Source organism: Hermetia illucens, chromosome 4 (genome assembly GCF_905115235.1).
Source record: "Hermetia illucens chromosome 4, iHerIll2.2.curated.20191125, whole genome shotgun sequence".
In the NCBI taxonomy this organism is placed as follows: Eukaryota; Metazoa; Arthropoda; class Insecta; order Diptera; family Stratiomyidae; genus Hermetia; species Hermetia illucens.
The window spans coordinates 22,350,094-22,372,365 of record NC_051852.1 but is presented as its reverse complement, the minus strand read 5'-3'; the positions used below and the strand labels follow the sequence as shown (position 1 = coordinate 22,372,365).

The following is a 22,272-nucleotide window of genomic DNA, read 5'->3' as shown; positions in this document are numbered from 1 at the left end:
GCGAGGCCAGATAAAAGCAGCAGGATCACTTTCGAGACCATTCGACATCAACAACGGTCTACGATAAGGGGATACCCTATTATGCGTCCTCTTTAACCTGGCCCTCCGCCAGTCCGTATGGATGAGGATGATCCCAGCCGGAAAGTCTATAAGGGCAATATCTATGGTAGAAAAAGAAGACGAGGCCCACCCTGCCTAAGATGGAGCGGTGGCGTAGGCCAGGATGACAGACAGCTTTTAGGGATACCGAATTTGTGGACCTCGGCGCAAAACCGGGATGTCTGGAGTTCCTTATTAAGGCAAGCCTAGACCGGATACCGGTTGTTGCGCCATTGATGATGATGATGTGTCTTCGTGTCATTCCTGGGTCAGTATAAGACGTGTTATAAATGTTTGAAAAGTGGTAATTTCAAAAATATTTAAATTGAGAAATAAGTATAAAAGAAACAAAATTGTTTCTTCTCTTCAAGTTTTACAGAAGCAAAATTTTTTATAAAATTGCTGATTATGGGGATGGACGATTCCGTAGCCAACGAAATCGACTCACCGGGTCACTTAATCCCCATGGATGAGGATGATCCAGCTCAAAAAGTCTATAAGGGCAATATCTATGGCAGAGAAAGATGTTACGTCGATATAATTTTCCTGGCCGCTTTTGAGGTTTGAATATTCAAATTTAAATCAACAAGTTTTTTGCTAATGCTGGGAGTACTGGGTCCGCATCCACTTAATGACAGACCGGACCACTTGGAAAGTAACTTCATCTTTTGTAGTCCTTTGACCTCTCTTTTTTGGGTTAAAAACCCAAGTTTTCCAAGGAAAAAGTTGACTGATGGTTTCTTTCAGGACAGAGACAACTCATTAGACGCTGCCTCACCTCTGCCCTGCGAGCAGTGTGAAAGTAACGACAGAAAAAACAACATTTTTATTAACCTATTTCTCTAACAAGCTAAATTAACCTAACTTATCACTAGTGAAGTATTCTATGAAATTTAACAACACATTTTGGAGGAAAAGTTGAAAAAACTTTCACTCATTACATTTTATATAAAAACGGGAAAGCGTGGGAAGGAAGTAGGAATTGGAATGGGATGGGGAGCATGCGGACGGAGTTTAGGAAAGAAAGCTAGGAGTGGCGCTGAGGATGGGTGGGTTTTGAAAATTGGGATGAGGAGTAGTTACCGGAGTAGAAGATTACTCTACCGTCGGGGTCGAACAGGAGGTTTCGGGTCTGGAGCGATAGGAGGCTTTGAGAGAACAGATGAGTTCGTAGAAGATTTTCTTCGGTGATCTCAATATGCATGGCCCGGGAGATTGTTGAAGAATTTCAGGGCATGACGGGTTAGGACAGCGTCGATGCGGGGCGTTTGACAGGAATCATAAAGGATCTGGTTGGAGATGTATTTGGAGCGGTCTTCGTTTTTGTAGGTGTTGGAACAGTGGCGTAAAATTCTGCGTTCTTTGAGGCGGAGTCGTTCGATTTGGATAGGGGAACTGCCGGACCACAAGATGGAACCGAACATGAGGAGAGGACGGATAAGCTGCTTGTAAGCTGTATTTCAGGATTGGATAAAGGGATTTGAAGGCACCAGTTGCACGGCTCAGTGCTTTCGTGACATCTGGGAGGTAGGATTAACGGGAACTCATTGAGACCCCAAGGTGACTTCCTTTACGGTTGGGATTGCGGCGCTGTGGATTTCAGAGATAGGGTTCATATGACGCTCTTTATTTTCGGGGTCATCTTTGCGCTACCGCAAAATACGATAGGCTCGCATTTCTACGATTCAGGAATAGTTTTCAGCGGGTGAAGTACCGGTAGAGCTCATCCAAATAGGAAATCAGGCGGGCTTCGCCGGCCGGGATGTTTCTGGTGGAGGTGTACAGGATGAGGTCATCCGCGAAATGGAGGATTCGGATTGGATTTGGGTGTGAAGTAGGTTTAGGTAGGACTACAGTGAACAGGGAGAAGAGGTTAGCGGTGAAGACTGACCCCTGAAGGATGCCAGCCAGACTTGAATAGGAAGAAGAGAGGTGTTCTTGGAGTTAGACTTAGGGTTTCCGCCCGTCAAGAAAAAAGTTTGCAGAAGTGCGGATGGAAATGGAGGACTTCAGAAAGCTGATAAGGGAGTCCGTATATCCACACGGAGTTGAAAGCCTTGTTTATATCAAGGAGACAGGCTATGGTTCAAGCGATACCTCGTTCGAACGGCAAGGCGGCCCGGCTTCAGGAAATGCAAGAACTTTCACCCAACGATGTCGGAAACGCAAGATATAGCGAAAAAACGACGGCCCGAGGGACCCACCAAAATCGAGGAAAATTGAAAATTTCCTCGACCCCCGGGTCGTGGAAATTGGCAAAAATGCAAAATCGACTGATTTCTTCGAGCGATACCTCGTTCGAACGGGGAGGCGGCCCGGATTCAGGAAATGCAAGAATTTTCACTCTACGATGTCGGAAACGCAAAATATAGCGGAAAAACGACGGCCAGAGGGACTCACCAAAATCGAGGAAAATTGAAAATTTCCACGACCCCCGGGTCGTAAAAATTGGCAAAAATTCAAAATCGACGGATTTCTTCGAGCGATACCCCGTTCGAACGGGGAGGCGAACCGGATTCAGGAAATGCAAGAATTTTCACTCTACGATGTCGGAAAAGCAATATATAGCGGAAAAAACGACGGCCCGAGGGACTCACCAAAATCGAGAAAAATTGAAAATTTCGACGACCCCCGAGTCGTAAAAATTGGCGGCCTGGATTCCGGAAACGCAAGAATTTTCACTCTACGATGTCGGAAACGCAAGATATAGCGGAACAACGACGGCCCGAGGGATCCACCAAAATCGAGGAAAATTGAAAATTTCCACGACCCCCGGGTCGTAAAAATTGGCAAAAATGCAAAATCGACGGATTTCTTCGAGCGATACCTCGTTGGAACGGGGAGGCGGCCCGAATTCAGGAAATGCACGAATTTTCACTCTACGATGTCGGAAACGCAAGGTATAGCGGAAAAACGACGGCCCGAGGCACTCACCAAAATCGCTCGAGACGCCAAATTTCTTTGAATTCCCGAGCCAATGGCTCATAGTTCACCTTCTTCTCCTTGTATTTCCGTTCAATGTTGCTATTATGGGGGATAGCAACATCAATAATATACGCGGAGCGACCCGTCTTGTCAACTAACGGTACGTCAGGCTTGTTGTGTGCGGTATGGCGATCAGTCAGAACTTGCCGGTCCCAATACATGCTGTAAGCAGAACTATCAAGTACTGCTTGCGGCTCATATCGGTAAACCGGACATGTTCCCGTGATCAGCCCAGGTTTTGATGGATAACCTTACATATAGCATTATGCCTGGTGATGTATTGCACCGGTACCATAACAGTACAGCCAGAAATGAGATGGTCCACACATTCTGCACTGGTCGTTCTCCACCCGTTCTTTCATGATGAGCTTTTTATAGGCTCGGGTGACGAGCACGCCATCCTGAATGGCACACATGAACCCCTCCGTCTCAGCAAAGAGCTCCCCAGCACACAGCCATCTGTTCGACAGATGCAAATCGACAAATGGCTGCCAAAGACAATTCACGTGTTCACCGTGCATTGCCTTCGACTTCCATTCATCGATCCGCTCTTGGTCCGACTTCACCCCACTCAGAGGATTGAAAGATCGATCCTTCAAGTTAAGTGGAGTCAGTCCACAGTCTGCCTTACAGACAGCCGCATGCAAGGGGCTCGTGTGCTCTTTGCTGTAAAAATAAGCGCGCAGCGAGTCGACTTGGCGATGATGTTGTGCCGCCACGTCAACCATGCCCCTACCTCCGATGTCACGAGGCAGGTTTATCCGCTCCACGGCAGACTTTGGGTGGTGCATTCGGAATTTGGACATTGTTGTCCGTATCCGCCGCTGGACGTTTTCCAGGTCGGTCTTCGTCCACGGCAATATTCCGAATGCATAAGCCAGTGAAGGGATAGCGAATACATTCAACGCGCTTATTTTATTCTTCCCCGAGAGATGCGATTTCAGCACCAGCTCTACACGTCGCAGGAATTCGGACAGCAGAGCTTCCTTCAGATCACCAACTCGAGCATGGGTTCCTTGCAGAATTCCTAGGTACTTGTAGAAGTCTGTCTCGGTCATAGCTTCAATGTGGAGGTCACCAATGCTATGTCCGGCATGCGGCTCGTGACGACCTTTGCGGGTGGCTTGAATTCGACACTTGTATCCATCCGAATATCACGGCTGAACATGTCTATTATTCGCAACAGACTTCTAAGATGGTTGTCAGTACCAGCATACAGCTTGATGTCATCTAGGTACATCAAGTGTGTCAGTTCGCACTTAGCATTATTATGGAAAACATGGGGTGTCTTATCATTTTTACCTGCACTGTATTCTTAGCAAACATTCTTCTGTAACCAAGAAACAGAACTTATTCCTTGGCGACCCTGAGAGATCGAATTTATTACAATGGGAAAGGTTTTACTAAACATATTCGCACACACCATTTGCATACTCGACACAACCCCCAACCGCATTGCCCCTGTCACGAGAGCACTACAAAAAGGCGGATCGACCCACCTTGGATCTGATCGTCATTTTGCTGATCGCAAAACGAAAATAATCGTATTTTCGTTTTAATTTTTGTTCGTTCTCTCCGTACTCGCGCTTTCGTTCATAACGTTCGAGTGTCGTGTCTGGTCTTGACCAGTAGATGTCCTTCGATTGTCAAAAATCATTTTTATCCAATCCAACGACCAATTTTAAGCCAAGAGTCCGCGCGCATTCCGGATAAGAATTTTCTTTGACATTTCGCGAGAGTCGTCGTCACAGAAGAAACAACAACAATCCTTCCGTACTGCATTGCATCCGATCCAGAGTTGTCTCGCTCCAACAGCAACCGCGCTATGGCACAAGCGTCGCCTGATTGTGTACGTTGAAAAGGGAAGGAACTAGTCTTAACGGCAAGCGAAGCCGACCACGAGCCACACACACAGCCACACTGCGTCTCGGCCCAGCGACAGAAAGGGAAGACAACGTGTGCCATCGGTAACGGGTTACCGGCTGTGCGGTGAAGTGAGCACGATGTAGATGTGTGGAGAGGAAAAAACGAGCGAGAGACGAATTTAGACGAGTTTTGTGTTGTGTTTAGAATTTTCGGTGGACAGGTAGCCAACTGGCAGTCAGGCGGCCGGTCAAGTTAATCGAATTGCGGGACTGGGAACTCACAGGACATCTGACGGGAAGGAAACGCCAGGCAGAGCCACGCAGCAGGGACAGGAGTAGCCGCGGCAACGATCAGCAGTAGCCCAAGGACCTCAAGTTAGAGCCTCCGCCCCGGCGAACAGAATCACCCGCGACTGCCGCTCGCATTCGCGCCAGCCCGAGCCGGGACGCAACTGATAGCAGGAGCTGTCCGGCCGACATCCATCCAACCCCGGCAGCGGCAGGGATCGTCTTTTTGTACCCGTCGCAACGGTCCGGCCGAAAAGCAGCGAAGCGTCGACAATGGACGGTTTGGTTATGTTTCTGTCAAACGTCGCGTAGGAAACAGTTGTTTACAGGTGAGTACCCTTCCCGGCTGTGATCGGAGCTGGCGGAGGCTCCTATGGGGGCCAGCCCATCCGCGGATTGTTTGCTATACTCCCATCCTGTGTCAGCCCTTTTCTGGTAAAACCAGAATTTCGCCGGCCGGTCAATTGCTTCATCCAGCGGACGGTCCGTTATTTGGCGCCCAATTCACTTGTCTCTTGTTTTGTGCGGGGTAGGGTCCGGAAGGGACACTTGGGGCGAGTTTCTCCTATAGCGGACGAGCTGACGTTCAGATATTTCTGGAGGTAAATGTTTGTGCATCGACTGTGCTTTGCGAACGATTACGATCCTTGTGGAACGGTGAACGTGACGTGGTGAGTGCTATGATGGACTTAATGGATGAAGCCCCGTTATTAGGTCGGGCAGGAGGTTAACAGCGCCTGGTTCGTTACTGAGTTTCCTTCTACTCCATGAAATATTCGAGGGGCATTGCCTAGAAATTTCTAGTAGAGCCCTAGTTGGGATCCAATCAGAACAGTCTACAATGTTAGCTCATCCCGATGCCCATCGATGAAGCGAGTTCTTTTACATTTGTCCAGGGTCCAGCGATAGTGAATAGGATCGTCATCATCAACGGCGTAACAACCGGTATCCGGCCTAGGCTTGCCTTAATAAGGAACTCTAGATATGTCGGTTTTGTGTCGAGGTCCAATTCGATATTCTTAAAAGCTGTCTGGCGTCCTGGCCTACGCCACCGACCTGTCAATGTCTTCTGCGGCATTCATTCAGGCTTGGTCGCTTCGCAGGTTTCTCCTTTCCCGGAGAGAATGTCGGCGAACTTATCTCATTCAATTTAAGGAGGTCCTGCAAATTTCCGTCCACCACTCTCCGATAAACTTGCTTTATATAAAGCAGGAACTGCATGATCTGAGAACCAAGGCCAACTCTATGCTTATCTAGGTACACCCTTTTGCAAAAGAGAGCCAAATATTGGTCTAATATGCGAGATGACCTTTGACATTTGATTCATCATCATCAACAGCGCAACAACTGGTATCCGGTCTAGGCCTACCTTAATAAGGAACTCCAGACACCCCGGTTTTGACCGTAGATCCCCAAAAGGCGTCTGGTGGAAGAAGTTACTCCCGAAACGATTAATTTTCTTTTTCTTCAGCCTTTTTCCCGTTCACAAGGGGGGCCGGCTCGTCGTGATCGGTTTCGCCATTTGGCTCTATCGAATGCCTGATCTGGGTGCAATCTTGAGGCTTTTAAATCCCCATCCAGCGTATCAAGCCAATGTTGTTTCAGCCTGCCTTTTGGTCGTTCACCATCGACTTCGATGTTCAGACCAATCTTGACAACTGAATTCTCGTTAGCACGAATTATTATTATTCTGTTAAGGGAAAGTCGCACCGCGTCCTTGAAGAACTATTGTGCCCCTTTTACTGGTTATAGTGTACCAGTTGATCATAGTATCTCAAGCAAGCCTATAACCGTCAGGAACCTTATTTCCAGATCTTTCAACTTTGCATCTGGTATTAAGTGTTCTCCCAGATGTATCGACCTACTTTGTACAAGTGCCGGACACTGTCCCAGGACGTGCATAGAGGTTTCGTCCTCCTCCTCACAAAACCTGCAGGCAGTGTCCGTGGATATCTCTAGCTTCCCTAGGTGATAGTTCAGCCGACAATGACCAGTGAGAATTCCCACTATGATTCGGAGGTTCTTTTTGGTGCGGTTTAAGCAATCCTTTGTACGTATGGGTTCGTATCCCTCAATAAGCACCCTGGACTGCTCCATCCCTGGAAGGCCCGCTCAATATAGTTCTCTCAACCGTTTCTCTTCGTTTCTTAGATTCATAGCCGATTCCACAGAAGGGTTCTGGCCCGTGTAAAGGCATCCCTGCTCCCTTCTTGGCTAGTTCATCCGCTGCCTCATTGTATCCAGACCTTGTTGGACGAGCCGAGTGTATTCAGTCTCTCAAGGTATTCCCATACCAGTTTAGAGTTCACCTGGTTGGACCTAAGTGCCTTGATCGCTGCTTGGCTATCGGTGAGAATAGCTAGCTTCTTATCGAAGTGAAACCTCGTTGTCATGTTGTCCCTCGGTATCAGTAATTCGGGATACCGCCTAGAAAGGATATCAATCTTCCTTCAATTTAGGCAGCTCCCCGCCTCACTCATACTACCGGCCATCCTGAATATTGATCTCCTTGCCTGCATCTGTATGTGCAGATGGAGAGGGATTAATCCCAAAAGGACCTCCAGGGATGCCGTTGGGCATGTCCTCATTGCCCCACTGATATACACGCAAGCCAGCCTTTTGAGCTTATGTTAGCACGAATTACATGACCATACTATCGAAGACGCCTCTCGCAACTTTTCCACGATCGGTGCAACCCCATAACGATCGCGGATATCCTCATTTCGGATGTTAAGTCCTTGAGGGTTTTACGAGAGCACCTGTCTGGAAGACTTAATCCCACGGTATTCTTAGAACACGGATTGCTTTTGTGACCACAATCAAAGCTCCGCTGAGACAAGAATTATTTAGAATAAAGTGTAAAAACAATTTTTTTGAGTAAATTTTTTTTTATTTTTCAACATAATTTCCTTGGAGCTCTATACACTTGGTCAATCGTTTTTCAAGTTTCTTTAATCCTTCAGAAAAGTGTGTTTTCGAAAGTTCCTCAAAACAAGCACTTACAGAGACAATGACGTCTTCGTTGTCCGTAAATCTCTGTCCCCCGAGTCATTTTTTCAAGTTTGGAAATAAGAAAAAGTCAAGGCTAAATCTAGTGAATACGGTGGTTGTTCGACTTATTGAAATTTTAATTCTTCAATTTTAGCCATTGAAACGAAGCACGCGTGAACTCGGGCGTTGTCGTGATGAAAAAGATTTTTTTTTTTCGCCAAATGTGGTAGTTTTTTTTTTTAATTTCTTCTTTCAGCTGCCCTAATAATGATGCATAATACTCACCAGTAATTGTTTTACCCTTTTCTAAGTAGTCAATAAGGATAATTCCACGGACATCTCAAAAAACTGGAGCCATAACCTTACCAGCTGACTTTACGGTCTTCGCCTTTTTTGGAGCTGGTTCACCCGTGCCGATCCACTATTTTGACTGTTTCTTCGTCTCAGGAATGTAGTGGTGTATCCATGTTTCATCCACAGTCACAAACCGACGAAAAAATTCCTCAGGATTCCGACTTATGCGCGCTAAAAGAGCCTCAGAGGTGACCACTCTATTTCGTTTATTCTCAGCTGAGAGCAAACGCGTCACCCATCTTGCTGATAGCTTTCTCATGCCTAATTTTTCATGTATAATTGAAAAAACTGTATCTATTGATATCCTTGTGGCCACAGCTAACTCGCGCACTTTTAATCTTCTATCCTTCAACAACATATCGTGGATTTTATTGATGATTTCGGGAGTAGTCACTTCTACGGGCCTTCCTAAACGTGGTTCGCCACTTGTTGATTTACGACCACGCTTAAATTCATTTACCCAATTATGAACTGTTGCTAAGGCGGGGGCAGATGTGCTATGAACCGAGTCTAATTCATTTTTTATCTCATATGGAATTAAGCCCTTTAAATGAAAATGTTTTATTACCGCTCTGAACTCGTTTTTTTCCATTTTTTTTTTTTTTTTTGACAACCATTTTTTTTTTTTTTCAATTGATTATAAAAACACATAAACTCAGAAGATGTGGACTGTTACTGCACAATATATCTAGTCGGAAGTGGCGCTGACTAAAAACAGATGATTTAGGGCGATTCGGGCGCCATCAGTTGGTCATTCTAAGAACTTATTGAACTACCCTTGTACCAGTCTATACCAAGTGCATGGCTTAGCATTCATACTAGTGGATGCAAGACCTACCTAAATCTCTACCGAACTAAGGAGTACAGCACTCGCGTTAAAACGCAATACCACGCCGAGGCCCGAAGGTCTCTCCTCGCTTGAGCATAACCACAACCCCCATGAAACTCCCACTAGGGGGCCTACCGCAAATAGCGCGAGCTGTACTCACAACGGGAGTTCACCCGAAGTATGAGAGTTCAGGAGCTATCCCGGTTCGCATGGCACCAGTATACCCCTGGTAAGGTTTCGTGACCAATTTGCCACTTCAGATGAGTCCCCGTGCAGACTCGGGTCTGATTGCCCTGATTAGACCTTTGAAGCATTCGCCTAATACATCACGGCCGGCAAGCCAAAGTGAGTACAGCGTCTCCCGGTGCCGCCGCTATGGAGGTTCTCCTCGGTCACTTGGTTTTGGTTTGGCCGATGTCGCGTCTTCCTCACCGCCACCTCTGAGCACTTCATTTCGGATGTGATCTAAACGAGTGACGCCACTAGTTCAACGTAACATTTTCATCTCCTTTACGGCAAGACGTCGTTCATTATCTTTTTAAGGTGGCCAACACTCAGAACCATAGAGAGCGACAGGACGAACGACATTGCGGTAAATTTTAGATTTAAGATGGTCGTTAATATGTCGATCACAGAGAACACCAGTTGTGGAACGCCACTTCATCTCCATTGGCTGATAACGTTGACCCGAGGTATTTAAATCGCTCAGTTCTGGGCAGATCACTGCCGCTAACAGTGATTGTGCCTGTTTTATGGGGATCGGTCGTCAAAAATTCAGTTTTGTTTAGATTCAATCTGAGACCGTGTTGCATGAGGCGATCATTCCATTTTTGCACAAGTTGCTCGAGATCATTTTTGTTATCAGATGCTAGGAAAACATCATCTGCATAAAGCAGTGTGTAGGGCGCTGGATGTTGGATATCCCGTGTGACAGTGACCATAACAACAACAAAGAGGAGTGGTGAGAGGACGCCTCCTTGATGAACACCAACGGAGACACGAAGCGGTTTTGATACACCCGCCATACTTCCAACTTTACTTTTCGGATCGTGATAGAGCAATTGAGCCCAGCGCACGAGTTCTTCTGGCACTAAGTGTTGTCGTAGAGCATTCCAGATGGGTTCGTGTGGCACACGGTCAAACGCTTTCTTCAGATCCAGAAACGCAATGTAAAGAGGCCGATGCTTCTCACGATGTTTCTCCATGAGTGACCGCGCAGCGTGTATTGCGTCAGTAGTTCCGCAATCCCAAAATGATTGATGAAATCCAGGATATGGCTTTAAGTGATCAACGAATCAAAGGGCGAGAAATAGTTGAACGCACAGGTAGGATACAGTTCTTTGGACTTTGGGCGTGAAAAAAATTTCCACAGGATGACTCCCGCGTTTGCTTTCAGTAAAAAATAAACGCACACTCAAACCATGACGAGGCAATGAAAGTTCCAAAAATTTATATATCTTTTAATGTTACTGTTGTCAAAGGGCCCAGAATAGATACTTATGGAACGGCGCAGGAGGGGGAGAAGGAGCGGGAAGTGCAGCCGTCAAAAGAGACGCGGCAGGTTGGAAAGGTAAGAGGAAAGCCATAGAACATGGTGTGGGAACGCTTAGAGACGAGGGTTTGGATAGAAGTATCTTGTGATTTACAGTGTCGAAGGCTTTAGCGAAGTCAGTGTAAATGGTATGTACTCCTTGCCGTGAATTTAGACATTTGGCGACAAAGTTCGTAAAGTCAAACAGGTTGTAGGCAGTGGACCTGCGAACTTTCACTATGTGGTGGCCAAAGTGGGCGGACAACCAGTCGCTGACATATCTTTCCAGGATTTCAGGACAGGAGGTGATTGGGACGGTAATTCTCGGCAAGCGTACGATTGTGTATGGGGATGATGAGAACCTCTTTCCACAAACCGGGAAAATGATTCTCTTCGAGGCTTTTGTTGAAAATAAGAGATAGAGGAAGGGAGATGGACTTACAAGTTTTGAGCAAAAAGAGGTTTGGAAGACCATCGTAGCCATTGGCATCAAGTTTGCCAATGAGGTACTCGACAAGGAGGGGGGTAAGAAGGGGAATGGTAGGCGATGCGGGGCAGGCTACATCAACTATCCGAAGAGATTCGGGGGAAGGATGGGGAACATAGATTGAGGAAAAGTATCGGCAGAGTAAATCACAAGATAGTTGGGGGAAGTTAGCTGAGGAGCCAGAAATTTATTGGAAGGAGGGGATTGAGGGCAGGACAGCGGGAGTTGTTGTGAATGTGGGATTTGCAAGGTTTGAGGTCTCCGCGCTTTAGTGAGTCTTGAACAATGATTTTGGGACTTACGTATTAAGGATTTGACCGAGGAACGTATACATTTGAAAAAAACTAAGCGAGCTTAGGGGGAGGGGGCATAAAGGGATTGAAAAAGGCAACGCACAGGAAGGTTAGAGAAGACAGGCCAAGAGTGCGATCTAAGTGGTTTCTAAAAAGGTTAACCAGGTGTACATGAAAGTGGATAGATGAAGGGAAGGGTGGGTGGAGTTTTTAGGGAGGGAGGGAAGACCAGGAGAGCATGGGAAGATTAAAGTCGCCACAGAGGATGAAAGGAAGTGAGGGAAACAAAACGATTAAGACGTCTGATAATCTGTCGAAGAAATCCTCGTACAGAGAAGGCGGGCTGAGGCAGGTAAAATATACACACGATATGATAAACAGGCATACGTTTAGCGGAATGACTCGTATGGTGACAGAATCGTATCGTAATCGAGGAAAAAATGATTTCGGCACGGAGAGGGGACTTAACATCTATTAGGGCAACTCCGCCAATTGTCTTGCCAGGTGCAGCGCAGTCTCTGTCACAACGAAAGACAGAGTAACCTTCGAACAGCTCGGAATCTGAAATCCTGTCGTCCAGCCCGGTTTTAGAAATGCAAATGACATGATGTTGGAACGCTAAAGCAGACAGTTTGAAATCCGACAGCTTGGTCCTTAGATCTCTTACATTTTGATAAAAAAGTGTAAAGTTGTCGGAATCATTTAAGTTCGGCGAGGCAGGCTGGCGGGCCGGAAATTTTCACGAAGCTTAGTCCTCTGATAAGGCTTGACGAAGACCCCTTGTGATCAGAAGGAAGATTGTATATAAAGGGGTAAACACCTGATAACTGCTTCGGTCACGCTGCTCCCAAGTCAGAAGTAATCCAGCGTCTGAGAAATTGCGGCTGCCCTGGATGAAACCGCAAGTCGTCTATATTTTTTTTTACAAATTTGAGTACCACCAAAAAGCCAGTGGTTCGAAGACCAGAAACAATGGGACAATTGGTTCGGTCCGTCAATAAGTTTATGATGGATTCAGGAGTTCTCATATCATCCATTAAAAAGCTTATAAAATTAACTCACTTGAAAAATCATTGCATCTGCCACTGATCAGTGTTTCTCTCTTCTTTCAGGTGAACTAGCATATCGAAAAAAGCCGTATCTAATGCTGTGATAAAAAGTGCTTTCCTAACTAATCTCAATCAAGAACATACACAGATCGTGCCACAACATCGAAATGGAAACAATGCAAGTTCGTATTTTTTAATTTCTTCAACCAAAAGTAAATAACCAGAACCACGAGAACAACACAAATATGCGGCGTATGGGATACTGTTGATAGGTAAAGGGCTTCGCTTTCGCTTCTAATCTCTTCCGATACAGTTTTCACTCGACAATTTGCTGCATGTTGCAATCACAATAACAACTAGCACTCGTTAGATGAAACGTTACAAATTGGTAGGGCTTAAAACGGATTCAGGCTCATAGACACACACGACTACTTTTATTTAAGCTAAAAGTTCGCAATTGTTGTTACTGTTCAGTTTAACATATTAAGGCATCACATATCGCCACGAAATGTTCTCTTCTGATATAAAAATTATATCAGTTACCAGCAAAAGCAAGGACGGCGGCTGCAATCGTGAAGTATTGTCATCATCATCACCATCGTCACTTGTCGATTTGAAGCAAATCAAGAGTCAATTCTCCTCGATAAATGAACAAAAATTCGGCGGCAGTAATACCAGTGGCAAGTTTAGTAATTACACTCATCACAATCGGTACGGTAGTCACCATAGCAAACACAGCGGTGGTAATAATAAGCACAGTAGCGGTAGTAAACATCTGAAGAAGGCTAACAAGTTTAATATTGCGAGTTGCGAGAAGATAATATTGAACAACAACAACAACAACGCCAGCAAGAACCAGAATATATCCCAGAACAAAATCAAGTCCCTCAGTACTAACAATAATAACAGTATCAGTATCAATAACAATATTTTAGACAATAACAATATTAATATTAACAATAAATTCAAACTGACGCCGCCCCGAACAAAAGCCTCGCTCACGAAGATTAACGAGTATCTAATTAGCTGTTCCGCGAGACAAACGGAAAAGGAGGAGCAAGATTCAATGGTTATGAATAACACACCAAAGACAACTCAAACTCTTACATCAGTGGCCACATCATCATCCGCCCCGCCTCCCACATCGCCAGCTTCATATACTTTAGACTTTCTGCACTCAGTAGGCGTACAAATGACTGCGGGCACGAATCGCGCTTACCTACCCTCAGCGTCGCCGTCACGGCATACCAGCCAATTCGTTAATTCCAGCTCACATCGATGCGGTGGTGGCTACAGTAATCAGGAGGACACTGCGCCCTCGGTGACAAGCGCCACCGCAGGAGCCCCCAATATAAACGGTAGCCATCCGAAATCAAATTACAAAGACTATATTAGTTTCAACTCATCTGGCTCGTTGAGTGCAAACCCTCGGAACGCTTCCCTTTCCATACCGACTAGTCCTTCATTTTCATATCGGAATGCTTACGGATATCAAGCCCCCCATAACTACCCGAACCATGGTAATCGCAGCTATAATGCTCATATACAGTACCATTCGATGGGAGGCGGAAGCGGCATTAATAGCGGACATACTTTCAACGGCTACAACCGGAATCAAGTGCAGAAAAAGAGCTGGGGAGGACTGAACCAGCTGAACTTGAAAAAGTGCTGCAATATGAATATGAACAAGTACGGAAGCGTCTCGACAAGTAACTTAGGTAGTCCACAAACTTTACCACGCACTCGAAATCAACAGAACCTACGGAATCTCACATATGTTCACACCGACTCAGGCCGAATAATTGGCAATAGCAGATCACCCACCCCTAGCCCGAAATCGGAAAGTCCGTCCCTTTATAAGGCACCGCAAAATCTACAAGACTGCAACGCTGCCATTATGCAATCCAATGGATCAGCAGATCAAGGAAATAGTTTGATTGCGACGTCGGCTCCGTCAATTGATATGAACAACACAAACGGTGCTATGAATGGTTACGAATCAGACTCGTCGCATTCAAGCTATCGACATAACGAATTTGCCTACAGACCGACAGCGAAGGCGATGACAGTTTCTCCAAATTTCCAATTGGGGGAAATGCCTCCACTTATCAATTTGTCGGCTCTCTCAGAAGATGGTCTTAAAAACCACGCTCACTACTATGGTTCGCATCAGAACCTAACATTCTGGAATTCAGCTGTAAATTCTACCTACAGTCCGCATAGTCTATACAGCACGAGCGGATCAGGATCTTCAGAAGGTGGCAGTCAGTATTTGGGCGAAGGAAACTTTTCACAAAAGCGGAGGTAGTGGTTCCCCCTTTTTCTTCCACAATTTCATGCTTTACATTGACTTCTGCATTACAGCCAGTCACATAATCGATCGTATCGGGGGCGTCGTAATATCTATCCGAATTTTCGGGCTCATACATTTCACGAAAACATGTTTACGCCTCCTGATCGATTCTTAGCCCGTGCCCACCTGGTTGAAATTAAAGAAAGTCCTGAGACTCTTCTGAATGGTACAAAATGGGATCAATTGTCACAAGCGATCTGGGATAAATTCATGATGTCACAGCAGCGTGAAGAGACGTACAGACGGAAAATGTACTTGTGGCGGTATTTATATGTAACTATAAAAGTGAGTGTTATTTTGGTAGCGTCACTAGGGACTCAACGAAATGAATTTCTTTTCAGAAAGCACATCCGCGCTATGGCCTTTATTTAGTGGGTTCAACTATATCCGGATTTGGTGCTGATACATCCGACGTTGATATGTGCCTCGTATCGCGAACAAATACGGGAATGGATGCTCGCATGGAATCCGTGTTAAATTTGAATCGATTGAAGGACTATTTAGAATCCACAGGTAAAGTTGGTTTGTTGCCGTTCGAATCATTAGATCATTCTGTTTTGCATTGTGCAGGCGTTTTCGAACAATTCAATTTGATTGAAGCAAAAGTGCCCATCCTAAGGTTTCGCGATTCCATGCACAATTTGGAGGTTGACTTGAACTTTAACAATTGTGTAGGCATTCGTAATACGCACCTGTTACATTGCTATGCGCAGCGTAAGTTTATAGATTACCTCAAGGATTGCAAATTGATATAATTTATTATTTGTGTTCGTCTTTTCAGTGGATTGGCGATTGCGTCCCTTGGTTCTGGTAGCCAAACTATGGGCCCAGTGTCACAATATAAACAACGCCAAAAATATGACAATATCGAGCTACTCACTAGCCTTGATGGTTATTCATTTCTTACAGTATGCTGTAGATCCACCCGTTTTGCCGTGTTTACATGAGATGTATCCGGAGAAATTTCATATATTGGTGAGTTGAGAAGTTTTCAAATTTTTATTTGCGGTTTTGTTGGTCCAGTCAATTGTTCCTAAAAGTTCGCATGCTACAGGGGCGTAAATTCGCTCTGGTGCGATAGAACCTAAGTTGGGGGGACTGGGAATGGGTTTTAATAAGCTCTTAGGATGGAGATGTACATCGAGTTACATCCTGAAATGTGAAGGCAGTATTATATCTCCAAATGAGAAAACGACCGGAAATTGACACTGCAGGTCTGCAAATGGGGAGCAGTGACTGTCAGCACTAACTTGGGACTCATTCCAATCAAGCTCTTATTCTTGTTTTCCTCAGCAACAGTTTGTAATCACTAAATCTTGATTGTGGATGGTTAAACGATCATCCTTAGTAGCCAAAGACAACCAAGAGGGGAGAGCTAACCCATAAACCTGCAAATATTGAAGCTCCATCGAAGCGCTCCGTCATGTTTGGGAGATTCTTTGGAAACTTAGGTTCACATGTCTTGCGGCACGTGGGTCCGCACCGGATTCTGAAAAATAGAAAAAAAGTGCCCAAACACGGGGATTCCCGTGAACCTATCGAAATAAATAGCACGCAAGCTAAATTTGGAAATGAAAAAAATAAAAGAAAAAGGACGGCTCGACCGCGTGCGTGGAGCCGTAAAACTCTGGACCCGAATGCCGCGATCGAAAAGGAGGATCCACGACCGATCACATCCTTGATCAATGTCTCCCCTGCCTCAGATGTATTGTGAGACGTGACCTTTGAGGTTTCCAACTTACCTTGACATTGGAGGATATCTATTTTTAACAGTTTTGCGGTGTTAAAGAGGAGTAGGGAAAAAGGAGGTCCTCAAATTAAAAGGGAAATCAATTCGGATTCATTCTCATATGTAATTCAAAAATGAGGAGAAGATTTAATTCTGAGCAGTAAATAAAATAAGAATAGAAACTTAAAAATAAAAATAAGGACAAGAATAAAAAAGAAAAAGCCAAGCCCGGTTGTGAAAGGAGGAGGGATGGATAGCTTTAGCCTGAATGGTTGTACACTATCGGAGCGTCCCAAGGGCTAGGTGAGGAAAGTGCAGGAAGCTATCACCACACCTGGCAGTTAGGTATAAAATGCACTACTAAAAACGGCACGGCGTCGAAACCGCTAATCGTGTGGTGGTTCGACGTCTAGACGCCATGATAAGCAGGAGCATTGCTCCGCCTGCTGCTACTGAATCTGAATGAATCTCTTAATCATCCGCTCCTACTATGAAATAACGGCGGGGGTGGATACAACATCTTACCACCCCTTGTTGCAACAGAGGTTCGTCCAGCGTTTCAGTATTCGCCGAAGTACACTTCTCCGCTGTCCGGCAAGAATGTCCACTGAGTTTCGGACGAATTCTAAAGAGCGTGTGTAGAATTTTCGGAAAAGGATCCTTTGCATAGGCCAACTGCGAGAATTCTATCTCAAATCAATGATAAGATTGCATCTTGAATGTGTGCTGATATATCGCTGCTGTAACTACAAGCACTTGTGTATTGTGGTGCAGTTACGGTTGTCAGATTGCAGGGTCAGAAGATTCGCTTTCTTGTTTTGGTTTGAGTGACCGAAGAGATCCACCATGGAAAATTCGTCTGAAACGTCGGCGTGACTCACTAAGGCAGGCCATTGCTAGGTTAACTCAATTCAGCTCTGGCAATGCCAGCAGGCGAGTGAAGAATAAAGTGCAGAGGGTTTAGTGGAACTGTACCATTCCCAGTGAGCCATCGGTAGTTGAAATTCTGGACACACTAAAGTAGAAACTTACTGCCATATCGAGTGGGTTACGACGGTATGGCGAAATCACTCAAGACGTGTCCAGAATACGCGAGAAACTAGCAGAGCTTTTTCAGATCTCTTAACGAATCCCAACAGAGCGTCCAGACAGTACAGTTTTCGGTAACGAAAACAAAAGAATACCGAGGTGGACCTTGGTGGTTACCCGCCCGGCATGCTGAGTGGATCACCGCCGAAGGCAACCGTCATGCCACAACGTCTGGAATGAATTTTGCGGATGCTACCGAAGAGAAAGTTCGACGAGCTTTAAACAGTTCGAAGAACTTCTGGTACGTAAAGTTTACCAGTATACATGGTCGGTTGGCAGGCAGCATAAATCAGGACATCTACCTTATTCCTAAGAAGGACACGGTACGGGACTCCGCAGATACAAGACCGATTACTTGCTTACCAAGCCTCTATAAATTCATAACGTCCATTATTAGCGGAATGGGCAATGCACTCCTCGAGACCAACAACATTCTGTCCGAGGAACAGAAGGGCTGCCGAGTCGGATCAAGGAGTGCTAAGAGCAACTCATTATCGACTCGGTAGTTGTAGGAAAAGCAACTAGAGGCCAAGGAAACCTCTTTAGTTGCTATATCGATTATGCCAAGGCTTTCGCCAGCGTATGCTGTATGCGGGCTAATCGATGTTCTACGTCTGTATCGCATTGATCTCAAAATAAATAAAATTTTTTACGATATTCATGGAAGAGTGGCATACCACCTTGTCAGTGCCTTCATCTGAGTGTGCCAATTCCTCAGAGCCTATCTATATACGGAGAGGCGATTCCTCAGAGCCTATCTATAACTTAAACTACTTAGTGCGTCCTGACATAAAGAACTAAGAAAACACAATCTTTTCTTTCGCGGTAAACATGCACGATCGACGTTCGCGGGAAAACTCCGAAATAATTTCACTCTTTCGTCGGTGTACTAGCATCGATGCCTCCGCATGTGTGAAATGAGACTTCGCGCGGAAGAAACACGCATTCATCCATCGGTCAATCGCAGCCGCAGCAATAACACACCCGACAATTTCAGATCAAAACGTCAAATTGAAGTTGCCCATCCGAAACTCCAACGCTGACTAATTTCCCACCAATCTGATGTTCCCCACAAAAAAGGATTGTGACTTATCAGATTTTCCCTCCAGCCTCACTTGACGCAGAAGAACAGCAGCACACTAAAATCGTGTATCGTAAAGTTCGGATTCGTGAGAAATGTGATTGCGATTGCTTGCACTTTGCTATCCTTTCAACATCGTTTGGACTCCTCCGATCCAGTGCCACTTCGAACATTGAAGCTCCCGCCATGTCCGAGGTTCCTGGTATGAGGATCAAAATCCGCCGATGTCGGAGCAATAACAACTCTCATGAAGAAAAGGAGAGCATCCTCTGGGCGTAAAACGCTTATGAATAAGAAATAGAACTGTCCTATAGCCAAGCCAGAGGGTATTAAATACTTTTTCTTATCTAACTCTTAAATTTCTCGCTTTCTAGTAAATATATGGGAATGTATTCCTTTTCTTTGTTCACGTTTAATGTAAAAATACAACTTATGCACGGTATTGGGTATTCTTCAACAAGTTTTGAAAATTCCAACGTTTATATATAATGAATTCACCGCCACTTCGAGACACACCATCAACTCCAGTCCAGCTGTTTCGATCCGCCGGTTCCGGTAATTTTCGTTCCCGGTTCATGTCGGGCTCAGCTCAGCAGCAACGTACATATTGTGTTGGAGTGTGCAGGTCATGCTCCTGCCTGCACCCAATAATGTGCAATATGAGGAAGTTTATGAGAATCAACGAACGGTTGGCCCGGTCAATTCTGGTTTGCACTATTGGACATTTCTAAAAAAATAGAATTTAAAATTGTTTAATTGAAATTGAACTATGAAATTTAAGGGAAAGTGACCAGTTGTTGTTTTGTTTTAAAAAAATAAGCCAAAATTAATTAATTGCAATATTAAGTGCTTTACTTAAACAAAGGATGGAATGGAAATTGTGGAATAAAGAGGGAAAACTAAACGGGTAGAAAAATGTGAGGATAAAGGTACTATTACATATTATTGAATTGAATGGAATACCGCTCCTGTCGCTAACTCGCGGACACTGCACACCCTTGTGGGCTTTATTGACATTGTTATTCCGCTCGCTTGGTGTTCACATCCTTTTAATTTGTCTGTTCACTAACACCATAATTGCTAAGCAAACATTTGTAATCTTTACCTCGGTTAGCGAAGATAGAGACGTATCGAAGAAAAGGTCAAGCCAGATTTTCCGTTCTTGTGGATAGTGATAGTATGTTGTTAATCCTGCTGCGCCACATCACTCCGCCCCCAGATGAAACCTGGGGCTCTCAGCGACCGAACTCGGAACTAAATTCTCCATCATTCCGCGGAGCGAGCGCGACGTTGTTTTGGGGCGCACACCGGCTTCAGCCTGGATAGGGAGACCGCCTTTTTGCGTCCTCCGATCTCGAGTTGGAAGAAATGCTCAAGAACACGGTACGGGCCTTCATATGGAAGTTGCAGCGGCTTCCGGACGGCATCCGTCCTGATCAGGACGTGCGTGCACGTGTCTTGTTCCTTTGGCGCACAGACAGGTGCGGACGAGTGTCGGATGGAAGGTGTGGCTTTGATGCGTCGAAGATTGTCCCTCAGCAGACGCACCAATCCCGACTCTGTGAGATCTCTTGTCGAAGACCGGGTCACTTGGGAGCCTTGGGTTCTCCCTGTAGACCAGCTCTGTGGGGCTGGCAGCAAATCCCTCTCGGCGGGTTGTTCGTAGACCGAGTTGGACGAGAGGCAAGACTTGAGTCCAGGACGGATCGTCGCGTGCCATATTGGCGGCTTTCAGCGTCCGGTGCCAACATTCTAGCATCCCATTAGATTGCGGGTGGTATGCCGTAGTCCGCTGGCATTTGGACTCAAATTGCATTCCCTGGTCAGTGATGACCACTGCAGGGACGCCAAAGCGAAGGATCCACTCTCGACAGAGAGCTTCGGCACAAGATTGCGCCGTAATGTCCTTCAGAGGTATTGCCTCAGTGCACCGCGTAAACCTGTCGATGATTGTGAGGCAATACTTGAAACCGTGCGAGGTATATAGTGTGGAACGGCTTGGTAGTGCGTGGGAATGAGCCCACTTCTTTCCTTTTATGACTGGTCGCTTTACACTTCACTTACAGTAGTTGACATCCTTGTTCATGGAGGACCAGAACTATTTCTCGGTGACTAGCCGATTTGTTGTCCTGATGCCTGGATGCGCTAAGTCGTAACCCGCTTGGAACACTTCCTTGCGAAAGCTAGCTGGAATGTATGGCCGGGGCCCCTTTTCCGAAACTTCGCAGCAGAGAGAGAGTTTCGAGCCGAAGATGGGCAGCTCCCGAAATTTTTTATTTGGGATTGGATTTGAGGCTCTGAAGTACTACGTCATCCTCCTGCGCCTTGGGGATAGTGGAGAAGTTGAGTGCGGCGGGGATGTTAACCTTGGAGACACGTGACAAAGCGTCATCAACTATGTTGTCCTTGCCGGACACGTGCTGGATGTCTGACGTAAACTGGCTTATAAAGCTCAGGTGTCGAAGCTAACCGGGGAACGCTTTGTCGGGCTTTTGTTTCAAAGTATACGTGAGAGGCTTATGGTCCGTGAACACTGTGAACGGCCTGCCTTCTAGGGAGAAGCGGAAGTATTTGATACACAAGTACGCGGCGAGCAGTTCTCAATCATAGGTACTGTAGTTCCGTTGAGCGGGGTTCAACTGCTTAGAGAAGAAACTCAACGCCTGCCAGACCTGATTCACTTTTTGGTGAAGAGCAGCACCTATTGCGATGTCAGAGGCATCAACAAAAACAGCTAGAGGTGCATCTTGTAGAGGAAATGCCAAGAGTGCCCAAGAACATCCTCAACTCCTTCACTATCTTCGGACCCGGGGAGCTTGTAATTGCTTGCACCTTATCTGGGTCGGGCTGAATTCCTTCAGGAACTTGCATTTCTCAACGTTTAGGAATAACCCGATCTCAAAGAGACGTTGAAAAATGCACTCGAGATGGGCTAAGTGTTCAGACTCAGTCGCTGTGATACGGGCCTTTGAATGTTGCCTTCAGCCCTCGCCCTTCGGTTCGGTTGGGCATGGAGAGGGTCCGCGGGTTTTTTTAAACTATATATATACCTTAAGATATCTCTTTCGTACACTTCAAACAACAATTTGATTATAATCCGTTAATGTTTTACTTCCAGCTAATGTCAAATGATTTTGGTTTCGTCGATATGAACGAAGAAATTGAGCCGTATGCATCTCAGAACACACAAACGCTGGGCGAACTATTTCTACAGTTTCTCGAGTATTACAGCAATTTCGAGTAAGTTCA

General features: G+C 45.6%; 1 protein-coding gene across 3 annotated transcripts in view; it reads left to right on the top strand.

Annotated features, from left to right (window-relative positions):
* The first annotated feature begins 4,712 nt into the window (after positions 1 to 4,712).
* LOC119654962 (poly(A) RNA polymerase GLD2-like) overlaps positions 4,713 to 22,272 on the top strand; it is a 39,634-nt gene continuing 22,074 nt past the window's right edge. Inside the window, exons 1-8 of one of the 3 annotated variants that reach the window (XM_038060623.1) lie at positions 4,715 to 5,566; positions 12,835 to 12,953; positions 13,798 to 15,078; positions 15,136 to 15,409; positions 15,466 to 15,637; positions 15,695 to 15,838; positions 15,906 to 16,099; positions 22,142 to 22,263. In XM_038060623.1, coding sequence (XP_037916551.1) covers positions 13,838 to 15,078; positions 15,136 to 15,409; positions 15,466 to 15,637; positions 15,695 to 15,838; positions 15,906 to 16,099; positions 22,142 to 22,263 — 2,147 coding nt within the window. In that variant the 5' untranslated portion in view covers positions 4,715 to 5,566; positions 12,835 to 12,953; positions 13,798 to 13,837. Of the gene's footprint in view, positions 5,567 to 12,834; positions 15,079 to 15,135; positions 15,410 to 15,465; positions 15,638 to 15,694; positions 15,839 to 15,905; positions 16,100 to 22,141; positions 22,264 to 22,272 lie in introns of all 3 variants that reach the window. The other 2 variants (XM_038060620.1, XM_038060621.1) reach the window with 2 other exon arrangements.